The following is a 26,285-nucleotide window of genomic DNA, read 5'->3' as shown; positions in this document are numbered from 1 at the left end:
TGAACACAGTGAGGCAGGGATCACCTCTGCACTCCACTTCCTCTGTGCTGCCAAACTGGAAAAGCATGCACCAGAGAGGTCTCCCCTGACTAAAGGACCACAGATGAGGGTGCAGAAGAGAAAGGGAGTTACTTCATGCCAGACTGCCTGATTTGGGGGGGGGGAGATAGAGCTGCATCCTCCCCCCTGCCTTTTTTATCCTATTGCAAAAGGAGGTGAAAAAACAAGGAAAAACAGGGAAGGGGACCACATGTTTAGCAGGCAAGAGCCATTGTTAGCTTGCTGAGTCAAGGCTGGTTGCATGAGTTTGCTGGGGAACAATATAAGGTAGACATAAAGACAAAATCTCTTCACTGAGCTGTCTCTTTGTGGTAAAATCTTGCTTAGAGCCCTGGTGAGGATCTTCCTGGTAGGTAACCCTCTCCTTTGGTGTTAGGTTGACAGTAGGAGACACACACACACACACACAAATATATCCAGGACATACCTTTTCTTGGGACCAACCCAGTGATATGTAAAAGTGCAATATTTCACAAGGCCAGCTATTAGAAAATAAAAGGGGGCATATTTTTCACATCATTGTGATCTTAAGACTGTCTTATAGTGATTTTCTGGCAGGCAAAGATTTGCATTTCAGGGTCTCACCCCACACTGATGTCTGGCATGTGCTGTTTAAATGTCAGGTTTCACAATTTTACTTGGGAGCTGTAGTTTTAAAAGACCCGCTGGACTGGATTGCTGTGGAGGGAGAAGGAGTCACTCTTTTTGTGAAACAAGAAGTTGGGAGGGAGGGGTGGAAAAGAAGCTTTGATTAGCTCTCTTAACTCCTTAGTTGCTGAACTACATAGTCTCTCCCTCCCCCCCCCATTCCACTCAGAGGGGGCGGGGAGGGGGAGACTGTGTAGTTCAGCAACCTCTCTGGGTGGAATCTGCCAGATTTTAAATAAACAGGGTGGGAGAGACTGTAGTTCACCAACTAAGGAGTTAAGGGCACTAGCCAAAAGCTTCTTTTTCAACCGCCCCAACTCTTTGTTTTACAAAAAGAATGAGGCAAGAGAATTCTGTTATTCAGTGCTACAAGTTCTGAAACCAAATAGGTCAGGGCACATACAAAGAGACTTATTAAGGAAGGAATCCTTCTGGATTTTTGAACTCAATTTAGTTGTTCCTCATGGTTTGAACCAAACCATTGATTTTTCCTGTTATTTATAATCATAAGGACAGTTGCCAGCTACTCTGTGATTGCTTGTCAGGTAGGAGTAGGTTTGGTAAAGGTTCCATTGTATCATGTGCCTTTAAATATGGTCTCTGCAGCAACAGGGTTAATTGGATAAATGACAGTCCCTTTAAATAGTTAACTATGAATACCACACTGTGTGCCGATTTGCGCTATAGTGAAGACTACTGGGAATATTGATGCACCAGAATGATGTAAGTTATAGTTTTATTGATCTGAGGGACGGGATAATTTTGTGTTATGGAAAATACAATCTCTGTGCTTGTACATTTTAGGAGATGAATGTATATGACCCAATAGCATCCTTGATAAAGGGAACAAAACAGGATCAGAGCTAGCAGCTTGTTGGATGTTCCTACATTTATAGCCATCCCAGTTGGAGACTGGACCGTTTGGTGGTTTACAGCTGTCCAATTGGGTCCACTGCGTCCCTTGGTATCTGGAAAACACAGATAGGAGAGATTAATACAGAGGAAACTTGAAGAACCATTTACAAAGTATTTACCTGGGAGTACGCAGCAGATCCCAGGAACATTTCGCGCCTGGCTGCTGTCAATGGAACCGAAAGACTCGGAGGCGCGTTGCTAAGGGGACCGCCAGCGGGAGGGGCTTGGCGGCGCCTGAGCAGGCGCCCTGCGACTCTGAGGCGGCTGGCACGCCTGGGTTCAAATCTCTGCCGGAAAAGGTTTCAGGCGGGTAGCCGTGCCGGCCTGCAGCAGAAAAGCCAGATGCGAGTCCAGAAACACCTTTCAGGCCCGCAGGGTTTCCTGGCTCGGCTCTCACGAGCCGATACCCTGGAAGTCTGGCGGGCCTGGAAGGGGCTCCTGGACCAGGGTCTCTCATTTGAAGAAGGCGGGCCTGCGAGGCTCGTAGGGGAGCGCTAGGAGCGGGGGAGGGGTCTCGGCGTGAGGGAACGAAGCTCTGCGTATGGAGCGGCTCTGTTTTGCAGGAGGCGGGATGCATTCGGGGAGAGCGGCAGTAGGGGCAGTCAAAGGTGGGGGGGACTCAGGTCGGGGACACTGTCAAGCGCAGTTGTAAATTCACCTTCGGCCTCTTCCAGGAAAGTTGTTATCAGGTGGGAAACTTCAACTCCCGGCATGCCTCTGCAAAGTGTGCTCCATATTAGAACACCTCCCCTCCACCGTCGTTCTTTCAGCCGAGGTCTTCCTTCCGGGATGAAAGAAAACTACCCGTCCCAGGGTACACCGCGGTCTGGGTGCCCAATCGTCGCTGGGCGTCCTACGCTACGCAGGCGCAGCTGCCGGCGAGTCTTTTCTTTGCAAAGATGGCGGATGACAGTGAGACAGCAGTGAGGCGGCCGTTGGTTGAGGAGAATGACCATGAGCACTGTAGCGACTGTGAGAACGAGGAGGAGCACAACTACAACCGGGGGTAAGCGGGAGCGTAGCCTAGCCTGAGCGGGCTGGTCAGAGTCCAGCAGCTGACCGAGGGGAGCCGCCCTGGCCTTGCTGAGGCACAGCGTTCCTTTGTCCCGCCCACTGTGCCCCTATATGACTGGTCGAGGGTGCGAGTATCGTTTCCTGAGTGGTCGGCCGTAGTGTCAGTCCAGGAGGGGCGGGAGCAGCTTGCTGTTGACCCGTTGCTGGCAGCGGCCGTGCCTGGCCAAGTGTCACGAAAGGAGAGGCCGGTGTGGAGAACTGTGGCTTTTCAGTGGCACGAGAAGAGCACTCACTCTGAAGATGCTCAGAAGAGCTCCTTTTATGCTGGCATCTGGAACTTTTTGTGAAAAATCCTCTTTGTAGAAAACAGAAAAAACAATATATAGGTTTCTCCCCGCCCCAAGCTTCGTTTAAAGCTTTGTCAGCTGATTTTAGTTACTAGACCACGAGTAAGTGAGTACATCGCAAGGTTTTTGTGAGGGCAAATTGGAGAAGAGAACCATGTGCCAACCTGTGCCTCTTGGAGGAAAGGTGGGATAGAAACTTACTAAACAGGTCTGTTGAGCCAATGCTTGAACTATGCCTCATGTGTTTTAACCAATGGCAGTCAATGAGTCTGGGCCCTAGGCAAAAGTTGAGGAAGCCCCCCCCCCCCGCAGAATTACTGTCACTCCCTGCCACTGGGACCCAAGCAACGGGCAGCCCTCTACCCATGTGAGATGGGCAGGAGCTTCTCCTGTCATTGTGGAAGCACAAGCAGCCATTGCTGCAAAGTCGGTTGCCCCCCTGCATTGGGAAGGTGGGGCTGTGGACAGAAACAGTTTCTGTTGCATTTCCATTAACCTTTTCAATCTATTTATGTACCTCTGTATTGCCCAGATGTAGATTTCTAAGGAGGCTCTAAATAAGAATGTTGATATGATACATGTGGTTTAATTTGTTGACTAATAAAGGTACTGGAGGCACATTGATGTAGAAAGTTTTCTCCCACATCCTTAGATATTACTTTTTCTTTATAATATTTCTTCCCCACATTTTAGTTCAAAGCCTTCAATGTGGCTTGCAGATAGACATGCCATTTGCTTGCTTCAGGAGGGGATTCTTCCACCACTGGGGCTTTCCACCTGCCCTTCTGGGGCCAGTGGGAGAATAGGGGGCAGAAACAATGTTGCATCTAGGTTTTTTCTCAGATGTGACATTGACACCTAGCACAACATCATGTCCACCCCTTACCCTGCCCCTAAAGTTCCCTAGGGGTGCCAGACCGCAGCCTAGAATCTGCTTGCAACACAACAAAATAAAATAACAGAGAAACCAAGTAAAAGGACTATCAGCAGCAATTTAAAAATCATGGATAAAAGCAGCAGTAAAACAATAAAATTATCTTAAATAGTTGTAAAAGCAAAAAAAAGAACATGGTGTACTTTGTGTGGTGCCTAAATGTGAATGGGGATGGTCATGTACATGCATAGAGAGAGAATTCTGAAGAATGGATATCAGAACAAGAAAGGCCTCTCTGGTAACAACCTTATCTTCGGATGAGCAGTGTGTGCAGATAATGGCCTCCTGGGAAATCTTCACTGATGAACAGGTTTTGGCAAGGATTGACAGTTCAAGCTGAATTGCGTCTATGTCATCACCATGGAAAACTCTCTAGGTGACCTTGGCCCATTTATGTTCTGCCGGCATAAACTCTGTAACAGGATTCCTAGGAGGATAAATTAAAGGGGATGCATCGTGTGAGCTGGCTTGAGATCTTTGGGGGGGAAGGGGGTGCTCTAAAAATGAGGAGTTAGAATTTCTCATTTCAGAGAAATTTGCCATCTTTTCTGCATGAGGTACTTTGTGCCTCCTGTCTGAAAGAAGTCAGTCCAGAACAAGCAGCTTCTTCTGTCCGGTTCACAGGAACCTCTCATTATTTTTATTGTTCCCTCTGACAGTTCTCTCCTTCTGTACAATTTGTGAATTATTGATTTAGGCTTTATGATGCCCTTGGAACAAATTCATTTATGCAAGTTTGACTTGTTTGTGGGAAAGGGAGAACATTTCATTGTTCACAACAGGATCTAAAATTGAGGGGCACAGAAGCAGGTGGAAAGAATGCTTGCAGATGTGATTATCTCTGTGGGGTCTTACTTGCAAATATGTTTAGTCAGATCACTTGTAAATGAAAATAAATCTACAAAAACTAGTAAGACTCCTTGCACATGAAGGAATTTATGGCACATTGTGAGCTTGAAAATGAAGAACTTAGTTAAGATGGCACATGAAACCATGGTTTAATTAAATGAGCTATGGTTAGTGTGATCATCTGAATGCGGGCCACTCCACTAACTATAATTACATAGGGTACCTCAAGCTACAATCTGAAACTATGGTTTGCAACTGGTTTATTACCCATCATCAACTCAGTTTATTACCTATAGTGAACTATGGTACTGCATGATGTACAACCATAAACATCCTGGTTTAATGTTGGCTCATTCACTGGCAGTGTCTTTTGTGCAACGCAGGCTGGGATGCTAGCCGTGTTGCTGCAGGGGAAGGGTGAAAGCAAACCAGGATTTGAATGAATATCTTTGAACTGAATTCTGGTATCACAGAATAACCATAATTAAAATAAACTGTGGTTTCCTGTTACATCTGTTCCATGTCTTTTTGGTAACTTGATAACTTTTAATGCTTGCATCAGTTGAAAAAATGTGAAAGTATTGGTTTGGACCAATCACTGTCCAGTTTGTGTTCTGGTGGTGCCTGGTGCTTCTTGGGAAAGGGTGAAGATCTTCCCCATTCTAATTTGGGCCAGCTCTTTTTTATCTAATCCACTGTCTCCCAATCTTTTTTCCATGGAGGAACCCCTAAGTTGATTTTTCAAATCCTGGGGAACTTTTATCTAAGAGAACATTTACCGGCTAGAAAGAATTGATCATGGATAGAGGAATACAATTACTGCTAAATAATTGTCAAGAAAAACTGTAAAGAGGTGATATGTATTTCAGCTTTCATAGCCTGAATAACCATGATATTTCAAGGAATATCTGGAATTTTTCATAGTATTTCAATTTTTTTAAAAAATTATTCCACGATTTCTCGCAAAACCCCTGATAATGTGCTACCAAAACTCCAAGGCTCTCTGGAACTCTGGTCAAGAAACCATGATCTAATCTTAATAAGATGCTTTGTTCTTTTTTTCACCTGCTTTGACAGGTAGCAGAGTTGCTTGTGCAGATTTTTCCACTCTGCTGTGGTCACATTTGCTTAAGGTTGTGAAAAAAAGGATCTACAGTGATACAAGCAGGTGGGGAATGGTTGCATCTTGAGACTAATTGTTCCAGAGGTTTCTGACCCACACGCTCGAGCTTGTTTTGAGCTCTTCTAAGTACAATCATCAATATTAGGTATTTCTGGTTTACAAATCATTTGAAGGGTGTCACTATGAGTCCCTGTTACTATTATCAATCACTTATCCTTACCACACTCGTAATCCCTCCCCTTGCCTGCCTTTTGTCTTCAAAATCTTCCCTCCTGCAGTTACTAGGCTAAAAGTTAAATCCAGGCTCGGTGGCTTTGGAATGACACGGCTTGTCCTGTACTTGCTGTAGATGGTGGTGAAGTAGTAGAAAATCATAACCTGGGTTTTAAACTCCTCAGTTGTTTAATATTCAAAAACACAGCAACACAGGGCTGGAGAAATCAAAGACAGCTTTTAAAAGCTTTTAAAAGGCTGGAGAAATCAAAGACAGTTTTTTAAAAAATGATGTTATAGAGAAGTTATTTTTTCCATCCCTGTTCCAGATGCTTTCTGTGCTTCCAGATACCAACTTGATTTTCTGGTTTGGCTGCAACACTTGGGAGTGTGCTATATGAGCCTACTTAGGTTTAATAGGGCAGGCTTAGTTCTAATCTTGATCTGTGTTCCATATCAGTCTCTCTGGATCTGATGTAGTTCTGTAATCCAGATCTGCCAAATAATGGCCCCTTCAAAGAGAGAGAGGCCAGAGCTGTGAGGATCTGAGCAGGTTGTTCAACTGTGCTTTGAAATGTTCAGTACTTGGGAAGAGAACATTTTTGGAAGTTGGCTAAAGCTTAAGGAAGATTCTGACAGAATATGCTTCACATATGTTGTCTCATTGAAATCCTTCTAGTCCTTACATTAAGATGGTCAGTATTGTGTATACACTGCAGCCAGAGTACCCATTTTTTCCTTTGGCAGAGGCAAGATTTGAAACAGATACTGAGTTTTATTTCAGTCTCAGCCACTACACAATGCCATCTGTGACAGCTGTGTTGAAGAAGCCCCTCTCATTTGGGGTTGAAAAGGCATTCCTTCTGGGCATAGAACCCCTGGATTGCAGTTCTTCACCTTGGCCATTTTGAGTCAGCTACTGTGTACACAGGTGATACCTTGTGCCCTGCTGCTCTCCACTTGTGGCTCACGCTATGAGTTGGATGTGGATGCAGTTAAACTGTGGAGGGTTGACCTGACCTAGGCCCATGCTTTCAAGCCTGAACCATATTAATTCTGAACCATAAAACTAAAGCATCTCTTTTGACTGAATTTGAGGTTGCTCTGTTTTTTTCCTTTGTTGTACTTGTTTTGGTTTTTATCCTGTCCTTCCTCTAAAGTCCATAGCATTCTCCCTATTTTAAAAATTACTGCGCGATTTTAAATTATTTTCTTTTGTTTCTCTGCTAGTGTCCCATTTGTTTGAGAGAAAATCAGACTTAACATCTATTTTACATAAATATTTACTTAAATAAATAAATATTTTTTTGTGAAAACCCTGTGAAGTAGATTAGGCTGAGAGACAGCAGCTGGCCCAAGGTTACCCGTTGAGCTTTATGGATGACTGGAAAATTGAACCTGAATCTCCCAGTAGGGAGCCTACTTGGGTCCTTGTCGGCTTCTGAGTTAAAATAGTAGTGTGTTTGTTATTCAAATGTTGTTTCTCTCTGTGATGATCTTGCAATTTTGTATTTCATAAGTTTTGGGATGTCATTCTCACAGAAAGCAACTATTTAAAATGCAAATTGGAACTTCTGAAAATGTAGTTTCTCACTACCACTGATAGAATTGGAAATTAGTTTTGTTTGTTTCATTGAGCAAATTCACTCTTAAAACTAATTCTTAAATAATAATTCATTGTTGGTTATGGGGTGCTCTTTGCCACTTCTGTGGCCACTCTTGCACTAGACTGTGGTAGATAACCCTGTGCATATATTAGTTTGAGTGTGCCTAGGATAAGTGCTATTTGACATGCTTTGGCAGCTGTAACCTAAATGAGCAGTTGCTTATAAAGCAGTTAAGCCATTTATGAATGGAACTTTGTAGAATGCAATTGGTCTGTGTGACAGGATTCAGTACCTTTGCATTGCATTTTGCTTCTCCACGTAGTTTTACTACAATGCATGACCCGCGGCATGTTGAGGTTCCTTCCTTGTTGTTTAATTTCTTGCCTGGGTGTGTTCTGCTGTCCCTCTGGTTCTGGAAAGGATTACTTGGTGTAATATATTTGATTAGCTGTGGATTTGCCAGGTAGCATTTATAGGCATCTAAACTTGAGGCAGCATGATTCAGCAGGCTCTGTATGTGTGATGTTATTGCTGAGGTGTATTTACATTGGTCTTAACATTAAGAAAATTTGCTTAATGTGAAGAGCAGGTCAGTAGTGGCATGAGCTAAGTGGGCCGGGTGTGTGTGTGTCCAAATCTTCCTTAGTGGTTTTACATAAAAAGACAGATAAGTGCCTGCCTGGGATTTGGGGGTGTTAGACTTGGCTTTCAAACTGCATTCTAGGGAGCCTCAGGTGAGATTCCTCAATAAAAAGGAGAGCTGTGATGGACAAGCTTTTATTAAAGGCCACTATGCCTCGCAGTGTATATTGTATGAATCCTAGGGTACATTCTCATGCAGGACAACAGTGAGGCTCAAGTAGCCTGCTCAGCATTCTGCACAAACTATTTGCATGTGCCCCAGTGCTGCTCAACCTAGGATCCAGGGGGCCCTGGGATCCGTAAGGGGTCAAAAGTCTGCAAGTTCTTTGCAGTTTAAAACATTTCCTAAACTCCCAAGTCTGCCACTCCTCAATCACCCATGTCTGTCTCCTGTATTGGACAGCTCCCTTTCAGAGTGCACAGAAAGCCAGATGTGTCCCATGGAGAGTTCTATCCTCAGAAGAAGAATACAGTGAGAATCACATTGGCTACATTTTAAAAACAAGTTCAAGTAAAGTGGCCTCTAAGGTCAAGTGTCAGGGGGTAGTTGACTCTGTAGAGCCGCAACAATAGTTTCTAGTTAGAGGCTGGTTGGACAGGCCTGGGAACAAGGCCTGAAAAACTTCAAAGTTGTTTGTAGGAAAAGAAAAAGACCAGGATCACACAAAACTTAAATGTAAGGTATTTGGATGAAAACTGCCATTTGGCAGCTGTTATCTATGGATAGAGTGACTTCTCTTGACCTCTGTGATGAAATCTTCTTTCATTGGAAAACAGAATTAAAACTAGTTCAGCTTTATATCTCAAGTAATCACGATGACTGTATTAGGCCTGTAATTCCTTGATGCCACTCAGTTCATAGGGCAGGATTGGCATTAGCTGTTGGCAAAGTAGGGCAGTTGCTGGGGCATGAGGGCTACCAGGATCCCAGGGCTTCCTTACATCTCCATCGAATAACACCCTCTATCCCAGCCTCATCATTGTGTCTCTTGTTATGGCAGCTTCTGTGAGGGAGGCTGGGGGAATGAGCTGCTGGGCAATGGAAGGGGCCCCACCACCCACCTTCTTCTCCTAGCAATCCTGCTCCTGTGTGCAGCAGCCAGCCACCCTTCTCTCGCCTACCAAGCAGGCTGCAGCCGGACCTGCATGCTGAGAAGGAAGCTTGTGTGGGTGCTGCTTCCCCCCCATGCCCCAACCTGAGTTTGTGCAGCAGCTGTCCTGTCCCAGCCATCTGCCCTAAAGTCCTCCTCTGCCAACAAGTTTGAAAGGAGCCAAACCTAAGATTGAGAGCTAGATATTTTGGCTTGGAGGTAGTGCTAGTGGAGACAAGTTCAGTGGTAAAGGGTGGTTGGGGAGGCAGCAGCCTCCGTTCTAGCTTTGCTTTTCTGCCTTTCATGGCAGCAGCTTCTGAGGGAGAGTGGCTGAGGGAATTAGCTATACCCATTGGGTGGGGGAGATTCCCCCAGCTTCTCTCCCCTTGCTGTCATGCAATTCCTTTCAAATAAAAAAATGCCTTCCATTGACTCAGGGCTGGTGTCAGCCATCAGCAAGGTGGGACAGCTGACAGAGTCAAAGCTTAGAAATCTCTGACTGTAGTGGTGGGTGCTGCCTTGACATGTGGCTGTAAAGACGTATACTTAGCCACCTTTATATGTATAGTATTGTGCTATCATCATGCATTTGGTGTGTCAGCTAAACCAAATCACTCTTGCTGTTCAGTGCCAAAGTGTGGCCCTCTCCACAGTGTTATTGCACTGGTTGAATCTATGACAGATGGCTTCAGTGAGTATTTATAGTCTGGTTTCAATCAGGCTGAAAGCAAAGCTGCAGGTGTATGTGAGAAGCTTGATATCCCTGCTAAATACCCAACACCTAGACTGCTCAAGAAAGCTAGGAAATGCTCGGATAAAGGTTGTAAAGAGGCAGCATGCCAGCACAGTTATTAGATCCTGCTGCAGAGTTTCAGCAAACATTCTTCAAACCTTTTCTTAAAACTGTCCTAGAGGAAATGGAAAAAAGATTTTACTAAAAACATTTACCTCCACATTTGGATTTCTTAATGGCACTAAGGAATCCACTAGTGATGTGGCAGAATCACAAGATCCCTGTTTGAATTTTTCTGAACCTGCAGTTGATGTGGAGGACTTATTGGAGGAATTGAAGATGTGAGCAGGATGCTGTCTGATCATTTGCCCTGCAGGAGACTTTGTGCTACCTCACATCTCGTTCACTGAATGAAGCATTCCCAAATACAATTGTGGCTTTGCAGTTGTTGTTGACAATTCCAGTTGCATCCTCTGAAAGGAGTTTGAGCAAACTGAAGTTAATTACAAACTACCTTGAGTCACAAATGTCCCAAGATGGACAGAGTGCTTTAGCAGTCCTGTCAATTGAATCACATGAAGCAGAATATGTAGATTTTGACACTGTGATTCACCATTTTGTTGTTGAGAAAACAGGCAGAAATTGGTTTAATTGCACACACTTAGAGATGTCACTTTTTAGAAATTTCTCAGCCATGACATCTCTGCACCATCACCTGGAATGTCATAGGATCTGGCTTTTAGTTAGATATTTTGAGTTTGTGAACTTCATTTGCAGAGCATGATGTTTTAAAGAATATTGTTATGGGGGACAATTATATTTGTTATATCATAGTTATACATAGGTTATATTGTTTTATACAAAGTAATAAAAGGTGAATAAGAAAGCAAAATTTTGTGTGATTTCTCTTTACCAGAATAAGCACTTTGAAACATTAAAGGGTGTGGATAAGAAGAAAGGGTAGAATCAAAGAGAACAGGTGTGGTTAGAGGAGAATGGGGCTGTATATGTGTTTGTGTGGCTGTGTGTGTGTGTTATGTACTGTCAAGGACGTCCAAAATATCCTAACATTAACAGACTTGCTCAGATCTTGCAAACTGGCGGCTTTGGCTTCTTTTATTGAGTTAAGCCATGTAGTTTTAGGTCTTCCTCGTTTCCTACAGCCTGATAGCATTATTGACTTTTCCAGAGAGTCTTGTCTTCTCAAGAAGACTCAAGTCTCTCTATATCAAAGGGAAAAGTTTGCCAAGCGGATAGTCTGTTGCCCAGGGCCAGTGAAACCTGGAACTGGCCCCATCCTAGAGCTCAGCTATTGGATCCCAGCAACTAATCATTGTGTCTTCCGGCCAGTAGTCCAAGGTAGGAGTCTTCATACCTTTGAGATCCAGATCTGCCTTTAACCACTAGGAAGAAGCATGTGTTTAGTTGCACATGAATTGATGTGATAGGAGTTATGACATCACTGATAGGTAGGACCTCCATACTTCATGCACACATGGAGCAGTGGAGCATTGCCTAGTGAGGACAAGGAGGGAACAGGTCAGGGGAAGAGAGAGAAGATAAGAGAGAGCTTTTGCATGGAGGGTTCCTTTCTGTGCTTTAAAAAAAGAAATCCTCTCCACTGCTGAGTGACCTCACTTCACTGTCCTGCCACTCTTCTCAACATGTGGATATGGTGCCTTTGCACTCTATACATGCCTGCTAGTAGCAGGTCCTTTCAAAAGATTGCAGAATGGCAGCTCTTGAGGGGCTAGGTAACTGCAGGTAGCAATAGCTCTGCAGGGTCTTTTTACTAAAGGTTTAAGCACAGTGTCTAACTGTTTCCGGTGTAATTCACAAAATGCATCTCTTAAGTTTATGCTTTTTATAGATACCTGTGAATAGATTTGCCAGCACTGTTTTTATAGCCAGCATTGTATTTTTTTTCTCTCCTGTTTGCTTTTTTATTTTTATTTTTTGTTTTTGCACTAATAAATAAAACATTTTTAAAAGAAATTTAAAAGGAAACTTGTCTGCCATTATTGCAGCTTTCTTGCAGTGCGCAGTCATAAGACAGCAGATGTATTTTTTATAAAAGGAACTTATATTATTAGTGTTGGGCACCAGTATTGGCCGAAAAGCACGTATAGGCTGTCTGAATAAATATTTATACCTCATCTCTCTCTTAACACTGCTATTTTTTCAAATCTGCAGTTGTACTTTTGCAAGCTTCTTGTTGAATTTGGCAATTTTGACCTCCATAAAGGGCCAAACTAATGCGTCTGATTCCTCCTGTCTTCATATTCAGCAGCTAAGCCTTAGAGCACAAGTGACTTTTCTCAAGCACATACAGCAAATAGTCCTCCACAGAAGCAAGTTTTGGCCCTGGACAACGCCCCCCCCCCCCACACACACACAAACACCATCTCCAAAACTGCTTTTTATCTATCAGCCGTTAAAAGTCTGCCTGTCATGTTCTATTTGTTCCACAGATGCTTAACCCCTACAGATGACAGTGGGGGCAAGAAGAAGAAGAAACAGAAACGGAAGAAGGAAAAAGGGGATAAAATTGATTCGAACCAAGATCAGTCAGTAAAGGTAAAAAAGGGAAAAATATTTCCAAGCAGGTTGATATTGATCCTCTGGCTGCAGCCTCCTGAAACCGATGTTGCTTCAGGTTGGCCATGAAGTTAAATTATGGAAGAGACAGATCTAGGACAAAGCTGCCTACTCTGGGGTGGGGAGGGGGGCAGTATTTCCTTAGGGGTGGCCTCTCTTTCAGCTTCCTAGAATTACTAAAAGAACTGCAGACCATAGGGGTTCATTTTCATGGTGACTTGGGAGTGGTTTGATCTAGAATGCAATGTTAAAAAAAAATTCATTTGTCCTCAAGGTAGACCTGGGTGGGTGTGGGAATAGTATGTTTTAAATATTTGGTGGGAAGAATTTATGGGATAGGTGTGTGGGGGGTTGGTTGGATCGATGACTTACATGCGCAGGGGTAGCATTTGTGTGTTAGGGTTGGTGGCCCTGCAGACTTGAGCTTTACATAGTGCCGTCTTTATTTTTCTGCACTGGCATGGACAAATTTAACAAAATCCTTGAAAAAAATCTCATATAAAATAATCAAAATGGAATTATAGGGGCAATGCTTTCCCTTCCAGTAGAGCAAAACTTTAGGGCTTACCAGTTTGTTAATTTATTCTTTCTTTTGTTGCACTTGCAGGTCAATTCGTTGCCCTTGCAGGTGAATTCATTGCCTGCAGAAAGGATCCAAGAGATCCAAAAGGCCATAGAACTTTTCTCTGTAGCACATGCTCCTGCCAAGACAATGGAGGAAGCCACCAAGCGCAGCTACCAATTCTGGGACACACAGCCAGTCCCCAAATTAGGTATGTGCATTATGAATCCCTTTCTCCTAAATTCATTATTATTTCTAAGTGAACTGAGAGAGGCTGGAAAGGTTCTTTTCATTTTTCTGATTATGTGAAGTGGAAAAAATGGACTGAGCATATCAGACCCCCCCCCCCCCGGCTTGCACATTCCCCAAGAAACTGTGCATTGTATAAAAGGGGAAGGGTGCTTCTTGAGAAAGGTGGTATTCCAGGGCCAGAGACTGGTCTGTGGGTAAGTTTGGGAAGTAAGGGAATGCTGAGTTTCTCAGCAATCCTGGGAACAAAACCCAGTTCTCTATTGTGGCCAGAAACACATGAGAAATTGGAAGGACGGGTTAGGAGGCTGCAGTTGCCTACGAGGATCAGGGAGATCTGAGCTGTGCTGAATCAAAGGTACGCAACCTGAAGGCTCAGAGTTGACATCAGTTGCTCAGAGGGCTAGCTAGTGCAATGCCATTCCTGTTAAATCCTTTGTAGCATGGCCCAAGATCCTCTAGATGACTAGCCATACAGGACAGGGTTAGGAACAGCTTGGGGGTGACTGTTCATTTTACATGGAGGAAGCCTGCTCTCCATTTCCTTTTTCCCTAACCCAGGAGAAGTAGTGAATACTCACGGGCCTGTCGAACCAGACAAGGACCATATCCGCCAGGAGCCATACACCTTGCCTCAGGGCTTTATGTGGGATGCTCTGGACTTGGGGGATCGAGGTGTGGTGAGTAGGGCTGAGGCAGAAGTAACCGTCCTGGAAGGTTTTTCTTTTGAAATAATCTCCTTCTCCCACCACTCCCCATTGTTATGCAGGGTTCTGCTGTCATTTTTGGTATCAGTCTCAAAGCCACAGTTGTTTGTATTTTAGCCCTCTTAACAATGTCAGTAGATGCCCCTCCTTATCTAGTCATATTCCTTTTCTCTCCCTTTGTGCACCACAGCAAGCTGATGGGCTTTGCATCTCCACCATCCTTCATTTTGATGAGGCTGTTTCTTCCCTCTCCTTCCCTTCTAAATTCCACCTGAAAATGAGTTTGTTTTGGCTTGTCGGTCCAAAGGAGAATTTTCTCTTTAGGGTGTTGTGTACTTTTTGGCTTGGCTCATTTTCTTGATCCAGACAGGCTTTTCTCCATCCTGTTGCATGGTTGCATGGTGTGGCTTTTTCAGCGCTGTTCCTTGCACCTTCTTCTCAGTTGTGCCAAATCTGGATCGAAACCTTATATGCTGATGTAGACATGGGGCATCCCAGCACCTTAGATTAACTTTGGTCGCTCTTTGTACTTTTTTTAAAAGTGGCCTGTTTTTGCTGGTTTGAGCCTTAGTCTTATTTTCTCATTTTTTAAACAAAAGCCATCCGTTAGCATTTTTAATTTAAAAGTTTCTTTCTGATTATTATTGTGTTAGTCCTCACAACAACTCTGTGAGGTAGATGCTTAGGATTCCAGACAGGAAACTGAGCCTGAGAGAATTACTTACTAAAAAGAATGATGGTTGGACTTGAACCCAGGATTTCCTAGATCACTTTGTCCAGTGCTATTTTAGCATGCTGTTTTACATCCCCAAAGTGGCTCCATAATATTCTTGCAATTGGTGTCTTGTCAGATAATGCTGTTATCTTCAGAGGCAGCTTTGCCTCCTTAAGCAGATTACACTTCTATCTTTTGGCATCTTTAGCTCAAAGAGCTGTACACCCTACTGAATGAAAACTATGTGGAAGATGATGACAACATGTTCCGGTTTGATTATTCACCAGAGTTCCTCCTGTGGTAAGTTATGGATTTTCTTTAGATCCCTCAGAACCAATATTAGTCTCCATCAGTTCTTCCTTTCAGTTTATATACAAGCTCGGTTTAGAGATTAATAGGTCAGAATTGACTATCCTTTCAAAGATAAGCCAAGGAAACTGAAATTCTCAACTACCTTAGCTTAACTTGTATATTTTATATATGTTATTAAAATTCTATACATTTGCATAAATTTATTCTGCTTGTACTGGCATAAAGACATTGAAGCTCCATTTTCATGAAACCTTTTTTTCTCCAGTTAGCTTGCTCCACAGGGCACTTACCATAGCATTACGTCAGAATATTTATTTATTGCATGTGGCCAAAGGCCATCACAATCAAGTGAATAAAAATAAGTAAAACAGAGAAGCAAAACATAAACATCAAACAATAAAACTATGATGTTAAAAACATGTAAAAAATTTTTATAATACATAAGCACCTTTGTTATACATAGGTGAAGGAGTCTCAACCATTAGGCACAGCTCAGGCCCTGATTTTCTTAACTGCCAGGGCAAAATGTGCAGCTGTGTAGTCCCAGGTTGAAAAGGAGGGTTAATTTTTCCACCACAGGAGAAGAATCAATGTTTTTAAATATTTCCCCAAGAAATTTATTTCTGGACTTTGTATACAAAGGACAGAACAAAAGATAAGGGGGGAGGTCTTCAGGGACTGAAGCTCACAAATACAAAAATGGGCATCAATTGGTATTTGTCCATCTAGAATGGTTGAGGGTATGGTTTGAAACCTCGGAGAAGTTAAAGCCATTGTAAGAAAAGGAGATTTTGGTCAAATAAGAGGTTCTGCCATGGTCCTTAAAAAACTTGAACCAGGGAGAATGTTTGGAACAGAGTTGTACTTCTATCTAATATATAAGGTTATGAAAAAGAAAAAAATGAAGCGACAGTATCAAGAAAATGCAGGAAATATATGTTGAAGTAAATTGTATAAAATAATCAGTAGAAACACCATTCAGAATAGTTATCATTGGCCATTTCTTTAGTATTTTAAGCTACTTAATTCATGTAATGGCTGAGGAGTCCCTTGATGAACCTTTGGGAGATGATATCAGACTTGTTGATATTTACAGAGGATGTTTCCGGGCTTCCAGCTAAAGCAGGATGAATAAATAATAACAATTCCTGGACTCTTTCATTTTTTTGGAACCACTACTGGTGGTTTCTTTGATGTTGTTTGTCAAAAACAACGTGTGGGCTCTTGAACAAAGGCATCTTTTAATGATAACTTGCTTTGTCTTTCAGGGCTTTGCGTCCCCCAGGCTGGCTGCCCCAGTGGCACTGCGGTGTTAGAGTAATCTCAAGCAAGAAGTTGGTTGGCTTCATCAGTGCTATTCCAGCTACTATTCACATATATGAATCGTAAGTCATGTTGCATTTTTTAGTCTAAGCCCTTGTTTTACCATTCAACTCACTTTCTCAGTAGATTAAAGATTTTTGTGAGACAAACTGCAGCATTAGATATAGGTCTATATTATATTTAGTTTACAGTGCTTCTTTCTTGATGAGACTCAAGGTGGATTATAGGATATGCTATATTGTTTAAATGTGACTTATTTTGTTGGCAGTGAATATGCTACAATGTGTATAGTGATAATACATGACAGTAAAGTGTTGTCAATGTTATGAAATTTAACTTTGATATCAGAATTTCAACTTTCATTTTTTGGTACCTCTCACATTCCAAAAAGATACGGGTGCTAAAGAATTTAGCAGTTTGCAGCTTGTTCACTCTCAAGAATTGAGTATACTCAAAATTTTCTGTGTAGAAAACTAAGGGAGCAATTGTAGGTAGGGCTACTCAAAAGTAAACCCCATGTTATTCAGTGGGGCTTACTTGCAGCAAATGTCATTGAGCTGAAATCCTAATCCTACTTTAAATTTTCTAAGTATGTCAGATAGTACAGTTTGTATGCCAAGTTGTATTATGTTGTTAAAGTGGTAAATAAGTTTAGGCTTCATAAGAAAGATATTTACTTGCTTCATTCATACCCTGCCTTTCTCTCTGGTGGGAATCCAGAGCAGGTTATATTGTTCTCTTCTCTTCTGTTTTATCATCACAAGAAAGTATTACCTTTTTTTTTGTTTGTTTTTACTCCCAAACTATCTTTTCTCTGATTGGAAGGGGGGGGGAGTTCCCTCCACAGCTTCAAAATTTCCAGAATGATTACTATCACCACCACACATTAGGGCCCCCAAGGTGGTGAACAGTTAAACCAGGGGTCCCCAGTGTGGTGCCTATGGCTGCCATGATGCATGTTGACACCTTTCCTGGTGCCCACCAAGTGTTTTTACATAATAAGTAGAGCCAGGTGGGGCCACTGCCCAGCAGGGCTTCTGATTGACCATTGGAGAACTGATGGGCTGTACAGGTTAAAAATAATGTTTTGCCAGCAGCTGCCACTGCAGTATTGCTTTTACTCTCTCTTTCCCAGTGTATTTTTAAAAACTGCTTCTCTTGTCTCCCACACTTTGGTTGGGTGGGTGGGTCGATGGATGGATGGCTCCACCCATGGCAGCCATTTTGTGCTTGCACCTACCACCCTGTGTCAGAATTCTAAAGGTGCCCACAGGCTCAAAAAGGTTGGGGACCACTGAGCTAAACATTAAAGCCAGATGCAGTTGAACTGGCTCGATCTCAGGATGTTATTGAATTACAGTCTGATCTTAGGAGTATGGATGAGTTTCAGTGGTGAGGTCTGATGAAGTAGACAAGGTGCTTCAAAGTGTGCAACCCACCACGTCTGTTCTTGACTTTTGCCTCAATAGTATCATGCTGGGGTGGTTTGAGTTGACTGGAACCAAAAAGTAATAAATGCCTCTCTGCGGGTGGGAGGGGTTCCAAGGAAAGGTTGGGCCGAGAGCAAGTGACTGTCACAGGGTCATCTGCTGAGCTTCGTGTTGCGTGAGGCCTTGATCCTGTCTGTCTCACGTCCTAGTCTGACCCTCCAGTATTGCAGAGACCAGTATTCCTCATGGTTTTTAACTTTCTCTTCTTTTTAAGGGAAAAGAAAATGGTGGAGATAAACTTCCTATGTGTGCACAAGAAGCTGCGTTCCAAGCGGGTGGCACCAGTTCTGATCCGGGAGATCACCCGACGGGTACACTTGGAGGGGATTTTCCAGGCTGTGTACACTGCTGGTGTAGTGCTTCCAAAACCTGTTGGAACCTGTCGGTAAGGGCTAATAACATTCTGGTTGGATTTTATCTCTCATTTCCAGCAGCTTGTTCCCATTGGTTCTCAGAGTGTTTTAGTAATGTTGACTTGTTATTAGTATTTTCTTTTTGCACAACTTGCCTGCCAAGCACACCCTGGGCCTTGAAATTTGCCCTGTAACTAAGTGTGACATGCCAGCCCTAATCTCTGCTGGCAAAGGTAAATGGGAAATGGGCCATCGAACCTAAGGTGAGAAACATTAAGTGAATGAGATGACACTTGTAACTGAACCAACCTGTTCTTAAAATTACTGGAAGCAAAGCCTAGGAGCTCGATGGAATTCTTTGAGTAGAGATGTTAGGAGCAAAAGTAGCATTGGAGGTTTGTAACTTTTCAGAACAAAGACCCAGGAGGTAAAGCTGGTGATTCTCATAATATGTGCTGGAGCTCACTTCAGCAGTGCGAATGCATGAAGTTGCTTCAGCCTCCTGGTTCTTCTGAAAACCCCCACTTCTACTTTTTTGCTCACAACTTTTCTACCAGTTTCCCCCTTCCTGCTGCATTTCTGCCTTGCATGTCATTTCTGAGGGTCCTCTTATCTCCCAGGAGCACTATTTTGTGAAGACGAGTGGGTCTGGGAGGCAGGAAAGCTCCTTGCTTCCGATGAAAAACTTAATCTGAATCCAACCTGCTGAGTCTGACGCATTGGCCTGTTATAGTCAGTACTAACTATTCTGATTGGCCGGTTGACATGTCAGGATTTCTCTCTAGAATCTCTGGTGGAGCTTCCCCCCCCCACCTACTCCCTTATCCTTTTAATGAGAGGTGCTGGGAATTGAACCTAGGACCTTCTGCATACAAAGCAGGTGCTCTGCTTGAGCACAGAGGATGTGTTCCAGTTATTCTGAGAGACAATTGAGAAAATGTACTTGCACCTTTTAAAAATCTAATAATGGATTATGCCTACAATTTTAATTTTTTTTTTTAAAAAAAAATCCTGTATCCCTAAATAAAACATTTTGGAGACACTTCGCTGAGAGGATTCAAGTTTCCAAGGCTGTTTCTGGAGCAAGGGGTAATGTGATAAAAGAAAGGAATTTAGTTGGTCTCCTCTGTTTGACAGGTACTGGCATCGGTCTTTGAATCCGCGTAAGCTGATTGAAGTGAAGTTTTCCCACCTAAGCAGGAATATGACAATGCAGCGTACCATGAAGCTTTATCGGCTGCCGGAGGTCTGTGTGGGGCAGGGCTGCAACCTAATCGGGGCCATTGGGTAAAAAAACTTTTGAGAAAGAATTGTAAATTGCGACCCCAACACACACGCGCACACACACACACCCCATCATGAATGAAGCAAGGGAGTCTTGGGGAGGCCCAGCCCTGTTTTCATCATTAGAAAAGGACCACACATACACAGAGAGATAGTCACCCTCATATACACAATTGAAAGATGCAAACTAAAGAACCTCACTTGTTCAGAGTATTATGAAGGATACCTTGAGAGCTGTATTCTGTAGTTCATCTTCGTTCTTCTGTGCCTCCACACATGGGGACTGCGCAGGCGCAGGCCAGCCGCCGGAGAATTTTCTAGAGCTTCCATGGCTCCGAAGGGGCCGTTTGTCGCGCGCCTCAGCGACCGTTTTCCCGCCCAAACGGTCACGTGATCCTCCAGCGACCAACGGCCCCTTCCCTCAGTTCTCTTCTTGCCGCCGCTTGGAGAGAACGTGAGCTTCGTTGCTCTGTGCTTTGTGCTTTTTTCTGACTTCTGATTGATCTTTGGCTTTTGACTTTGGACTTCGGACCTCGACTACTCTTCTGCTTACTGATTTGGACGTTGACTGGACTCGGTAAATACGACCCGGATTGTTTGACCTCTCTCTTAGCGTGCCCCTGAAGATGGCCTCAAAGGCTCTCTTTAAGCATTGCCTCCAATGCCACACGAAAATGGCCAAGACCGATGGCCATGAACTGTGCCTCTTTTGTTTGGGGGAGACCCACAATGTGTCGGCCTGTAGGATTTGCCAGGGTTTCACCAGCAAGGCCCGGCAGGAGCGCAAGGCCCAACTGAATTCCTCCCTGTGGCAGAAGGTCATGTCCGGAGGCGCTCCGTTGCCCTCCTCCAAGGCCGGCCCAAGCCCCTCTGCCGAACGGCATTCCAGAGCTGGCTCAGTGGCCTCCGCGAGGTCGGGGTCGAAACCGCGTCCCCCGAGTGCCTCGGCGTCGAGAGCGGCCTCTCCAGCGCAGGGACCGGTGCGGCCGCCCCGTAGCGCATCTTCCACCAGATCGGATCCGAGACCGACATCGGAACCGAGGATCCGGGTACCGAGTCCCCGATCGGAACCGACGACCGGGTCGATTCCAGTGAAGCCTAAGAGGTCGAAGCCGAGGTCCCCTTCGAAGGCGAGGAGCGCGTCGGTTCCGAGGTCTTCTTCGGAACCGGCGAAGAAGAAGAAGAAGACCAAACATCATCGGTCACCGCATCCCGCTCCCCAGGAGGAGGTCATCGTGCTTCCTCACACGCCTTCCCCTCATCTGGATTCCCCCGAACCAGAGGAACTCGCCGTGCCGGTGCCGGATCCGATGGCCTTCGAGACGGTGCCCGCAGAGTTCTCGTCGGGGCCGGAGCCGAGCCCGCGCCGTCGGAGCCGACCATCGCCTGCTCTTCGGTCGCCGAGGCTGGAACCAAGCCCGTCTCCTCGTCGGAGCCGTCCTTCCCCTGCCCGTCCATCTCCACCAGCTGCCGGTCGTGAGCGACGTCGGTCTGGGGACAGTGTCCGATCGGCCCGGTCCACTGCGTCCCGACATCGACAGGCCTCCTACCTCCCCTCGCCATACCGTTGCCAGTGGGAAGGGGCACCTGCGGGTTTCTCCGTGTCGGAACCGAGGCCTTCGACATCGAGGTCGGCGTGGGCTCCCCCTCCGCTCCAGGTTTCGGAATCCCAGCTCGGTTCCGATGAGGAGGATGTGGAGAGCTTTGGCTACCAGTCGGAGTCCTGGTCCGAACCATCGCCGGCTGAGGAGCTAGTGCCATCGGCGGACTCGCCTTTCGAGGACCTCCGCATCTACGCCGACCAGATGGCAAGGATGGCCAAGGCTCTCGAGATGGACATCTCCTCGGCGGTTCCCCAGACCAAGGACAAGCTCCTCAAACGCATTTACGGAGACAACCCGGCGTACGTTGGCTTCCCCATGCTCGAGGGTATTGAGGAAATCGTGGAGAAGGTATGGCAGGTGCCCTGTGATCAGCCTCCAACATCCAAGAGGATTGAGCAGCTCTACAAGATCAAGCAGGGTACCTGGCCGGCGCTGGTGAAACACCCTCCACCTTCCTCCCTTGTCACAGAGGAATTCAACCCCCGACGATCGGGTCACTCCTCGGTGCCTGCCGATAAAGAGGGCAAGAAGCTTGATGCCATGGGCAGGCGCCAATACATCGTTGCTTCGCTGGGTCTGAGGATTGCCAACTACCAGACCATCATGGCAGGGTACCAGCTGTACCTCTGGGAGAAGTTGGCATCCTATACCCGGGACCTCCCTCCTGAGCAGAAGGCAGTGGTGTCCCTGCTGCAAACAGAGGCTGTCCGGTTGTCTAAACAGCAAATGAATGCTGGGAGCCACGCTGCTGACACTGCTGCTAGGGGGATGGCTTCGGCGGTGGTCCTCAGGCGCCACTCCTGGTTGCGGTCTACGGCCCTGTCCCAAGAGGTGCGTTCCAGGGTGGAGAGCATGCCCTTTGAAGGGGACTCGCTGTTCTCCAAATCGACCGACGAGACCCTGAAAAAGAAAAAAGAGGACAGGCAGACGGCGCGGTCTTTGGGTCTAGCTCCAGCGGACAAGCCCTCCTCCAGGTCACGGTACGCTCCCCGGTCAGGCCCTTACCACTATCAGGGCAGGTACCAACAGCAGCGGCCGGGCTACCAGCAGTATCCTGCCTACCAGCAGCGGCCTTACCCTCCCGCACAACAGCAGAGGAGGCGTCGGCCCTTCAAGCCTCGTCCGGCACAACAACCGGCCCAGCAGAAGGATCAGCAGGGCACCGGGAGGCAGTACTGACGGGTCACGCCAGCCGTATCCCCGAACTTTTCGGACAGACTTAGTCCACTCCTCTCTGAGTGGGAGTCAATAACATCTGACTCATGGGTCTTAACTATTGTTGAACTGGGGTACGGGCTGGAGTTTGTTGAGCTGCCTAGATGCAGTTCACCCCTGACAGCTGTCAATAACACTATGGCCGAGCTGGATGCGGAGATCGTGTCGCTCTTGGCCAAGGGTGCTGTGGAAGAATTGCCCTATGACGACTCTGTAAAGGGTTTCTTCTCTAGGTTCTTCCTGGTCCCTAAGAAGGATGGGGGCTTACGTCCCATCTTAGATCTGAGGGGCCTTAATGCCTTCCTCAAGGTGACCAAATTCAAAATGGTAACGTTGGCGGCTGTGATCGCCTTGCTGAAACAGGGGGATTGGTTTGCGGTTCTTGACTTAAAGGACGCATACTTTCACGTGGGCATACGGAAGGAGCACAGGAAGTACCTGAGTTTTGTTTACCGGCAAAGGGTTTTCCGGTATAAGGTGCTCCCCTTTGGCCTGTCCACTGCCCCACGAGTGTTCACGAAATGTGTAGCCCCTGTGGTTTCCTTCCTGCGGGAAGAGGGCTGTACCATCTTTCCGTACCTCGATGACTGGCTCATCGTGGCTGAATCGGAGTCTAGGCTGGTGCAGGACATTGGCTTGGTACTTAGCACTTGCCAACGCCTGGGGCTCCTGGTGAACTTGGAGAAATCCAAGCTGGTGCCCAGCTGCAAGGTGTCCTACATTGGCGCACTGTTAGACTCTGTGGAGGGTAAGGCCCTGCTCCCTTTGGAGAGGGCTCGGACCCTAAGGGGTCTAGTGTCCATGTTTAAAAGGAACCGGTTCCAGTCTGTGCGCGCTATCCAGTGCTTACTAGGGCATATGGCAGCAGCCACCTCTGTGGTGCCTTTCGCTAGGCTGCGTATGCGCCCTCTCCAGAACTGGTTTGTGCGGAGGTACAATGCTCTGCTGCACCCTCCGTCCCTCAAATTCTCTATCCCGAGGGTCATCCTCTCCTCCTTGGACTGGTGGCTGTCGGATGACAACTTGTTTAAGGGGACCCCTTTTGGGTATCAACACCATGACATCACGGTTACCACTGATGCCTCTCTGTTGGGATGGGGGGCTTACTGTGGTGATGTGTCTGTGCAAGATGTCTGGTCTGACAGGGAAAAGACCCTCCATATCAATGTGCTTGAACTAAGGGCCATTCGTTTCGCACTTGTGTCTCTTACAGCACTGCTGAGAAATCGTCAGGTGTTGGTGCAGACGGACAACACGACTGCCATGTACTACGTGAATCAGCAGGGGGGCACAGTGTCCATGGCCCTGTGCCGGGAAGCCACACTCACTTGGCAGTGGGCTATCAAGAACGGCGTGTCGCTCCGTGCTATACACGTGGCTGGGTCAGACAATGCCCGGGCAGATGCCCTCAGCAGGGTCCCTTTACTGGACCACGAGTGGGAGCTGAACGTAGAGTGCGTTGGGCCGATCTTCCGGATGTGGGGTCATCCAGTGATAGACGTGTTCGCCACTGCGGCAACCACCAAGGCCCACACGTTCTGTTCCAGGGCAGGGAGCGACCCCCTCTCTATTGGGGATGCCTTCCAGTTTACGTGGACGCAGGGCTTGCACTACATGTTTCCTCCATTCCCCTTGATTCCCAGGGTCCTGTGCAAGATAGAGGAGGACGGGACAGACTGCATCCTAGTGGCCCCCTTCTGGCCACGGCAGGTTTGGTTCCCGAAGCTCCTGCGGCTGTCCCAACGGACATATGTCAGTCTGCCCCCTCGGCAAGACCTTCTCCTAAACGGGAGCCTAGTCCACCACGATCCCAGGAAGCTGCACCTAACGGCTTGGCGGATCGTTCCTCCCCTGTAGGCTTTACTGACGAGGTACAGAGGGTCCTCCTGAATGCTCGTCGGCCATCCACTAGGCGCGCTTATGCGGCCAAGTGGCGCAGGTTTGAGCTCTGGGCACTTGCCAGAGGAGTGGTGCCCGAGAGCAGTCCCTTGGGGGTTGTGTTCGAGTATTTATGCCACTTGCGTGGCCTGGGCTTGAAGGTTTCCTCCCTCAAGGTCCACCTGGCAGCGATATCAGCTGCTCACACCCGAGTTGAGGGTGCTACGGTGTTTTCTCACTCGCAATCCCGCCAGTTCCTTAAGGGCATGTACAATCTTTACCCACCTGTGTCTGCGCCAGTGCCTCGGTGGTCACTGTCCTTGGTGCTCTCACATCTCATGTTGCCTCCATTTGAACCTATGGCTACATGCCCCTTAGATATGCTATCCTACAAGGTAGCATTCTTGGTGGCCGTCACGTCGGCCAGAAGGGTCAGTGAGCTGTCTGCACTGCGGTCTGACCCTCCCTTTCTTGTGTTTCATCCCAACAAGGTGGTCCTGCGTCCCTGCCTTGAATTCCTGCCCAAGGTGGTGTCCGCCTTCCACCTCTCGCAGGATATCTCACTGCCTGCATTCTTTCCTCAACCCTCCTCTAAGGGGGAAAAGGCCCTCCATACCCTAGACTTGAAGAGGGCCCTAGCCTATTACCTGGATAGGACGAAGGGATTCCGCTCCAGTCCTCACCTGTTTGTATGTTTTGGGGCCAAGGACAAGGGTAACAGGGCTTCCTCACAGACCCTGTCTAGATGGATTGTGACGGCCATTAGCAAGGCCTATTCCCTGGCAGGGGTGGCTTGCCCGCTCCATGTCAGAGCCCACTCCACGCGGTCCCAAGCATCCTCTTCGGCACTCCTCAGGGGGGTGCCCCTGGTTAACATTTGTAAAGCAGCCACATGGTCCTCTGCAGACACCTTTGTCAGGCATTACGCCGTTGATGTCAATGCGGAGCAGGATGTATCTGTGGCCAAGGCTGTCTTACACTCCCTTTTTTCCTGAGGGAGTTTTGGACTGACTTTCTTGGCGTACCTGCTGGGTACCCTTGAGTGAAAGTGTGTATATATGTACCTGGGGGTGTGTATATATGTAAATATTGAATATTTATGTGTCCTTACACAGTTTTTTTACATAGATGTATATATGCATATCTATTTATTGTTGTTCTTGTTTGTTCAATAAAATTGTGTTGGACTTCACCCCCGCCTTCCTTATTGTGTGAAGCTTGGTACACTCCCATGTGTGGAGGCACAGAAGAACGAAGATGAAAACAGGGTTAACATACCTGTAACTTATGTTCATCGAGTTCTTCTGTGCTGACACACAACCCTCCCTCCTACCCCGCTGTGAACTCCAATGCACAATACTGTGATGGCTGTAACGGATATTGGTGTTTTTAAGGTGTTACGGCTGAAGTGTGTTGGTCAAGCGGCGGCAAGGGAGAACTGAGGGAAGGGGCCGTTGGTCGCTGGAGGATCACGTGACCGTTTGGGCGGGAAAACGGTCGCTGAGGCGCGCGACAAACGGCCCCTTCGGAGCCATGGAAGCTCTAGAAAATTCTCCGGCGGCTGGCCTGCGCCTGCGCAGTCCCCATGTGTGTCAGCACAGAAGAACTCGATGAACATAAGTTACAGGTATGTTAACCCTGTTTTTCTGCTCTTGCTCACAGAATCTTTCTTGGTTTCTATCCACCAATCTCCCCAGTTACCCTCACTAAATTCTACCTCCTTACTAGCAGCAAAGATGCTTCTTTGTTTGCTTCATTTATACCCTGCCTTTCTTCCCGGTGAGGACCCATAGTAGCTTACGTTGTTATTCTCTCCTGC

At 46.3% G+C, this 26,285-nt stretch overlaps 1 protein-coding gene across 1 annotated transcript in view; it reads left to right on the top strand.

Annotated features, from left to right (window-relative positions):
• The first annotated feature begins 2,514 nt into the window (after positions 1 to 2,514).
• The window catches only part of NMT1 (N-myristoyltransferase 1), a 36,023-nt gene continuing 12,252 nt past the window's right edge, over positions 2,515 to 26,285 (top strand). The window contains exons 1-8 of the mRNA XM_054993603.1: positions 2,515 to 2,629; positions 12,648 to 12,753; positions 13,382 to 13,547; positions 14,147 to 14,265; positions 15,216 to 15,307; positions 16,588 to 16,704; positions 18,347 to 18,517; positions 19,623 to 19,731. Of these exons, the coding sequence (XP_054849578.1) occupies positions 2,523 to 2,629; positions 12,648 to 12,753; positions 13,382 to 13,547; positions 14,147 to 14,265; positions 15,216 to 15,307; positions 16,588 to 16,704; positions 18,347 to 18,517; positions 19,623 to 19,731 (987 nt within the window). The 5' untranslated portion in view covers positions 2,515 to 2,522. The remainder of the gene's footprint in view (positions 2,630 to 12,647; positions 12,754 to 13,381; positions 13,548 to 14,146; positions 14,266 to 15,215; positions 15,308 to 16,587; positions 16,705 to 18,346; positions 18,518 to 19,622; positions 19,732 to 26,285) is intronic.

Source organism: Eublepharis macularius, chromosome 12, assembly GCF_028583425.1.
Source record: "Eublepharis macularius isolate TG4126 chromosome 12, MPM_Emac_v1.0, whole genome shotgun sequence".
Taxonomy (NCBI): domain Eukaryota; kingdom Metazoa; phylum Chordata; class Lepidosauria; order Squamata; family Eublepharidae; genus Eublepharis; species Eublepharis macularius.
This window is presented reverse-complemented; position numbering and strand designations above follow the sequence as displayed.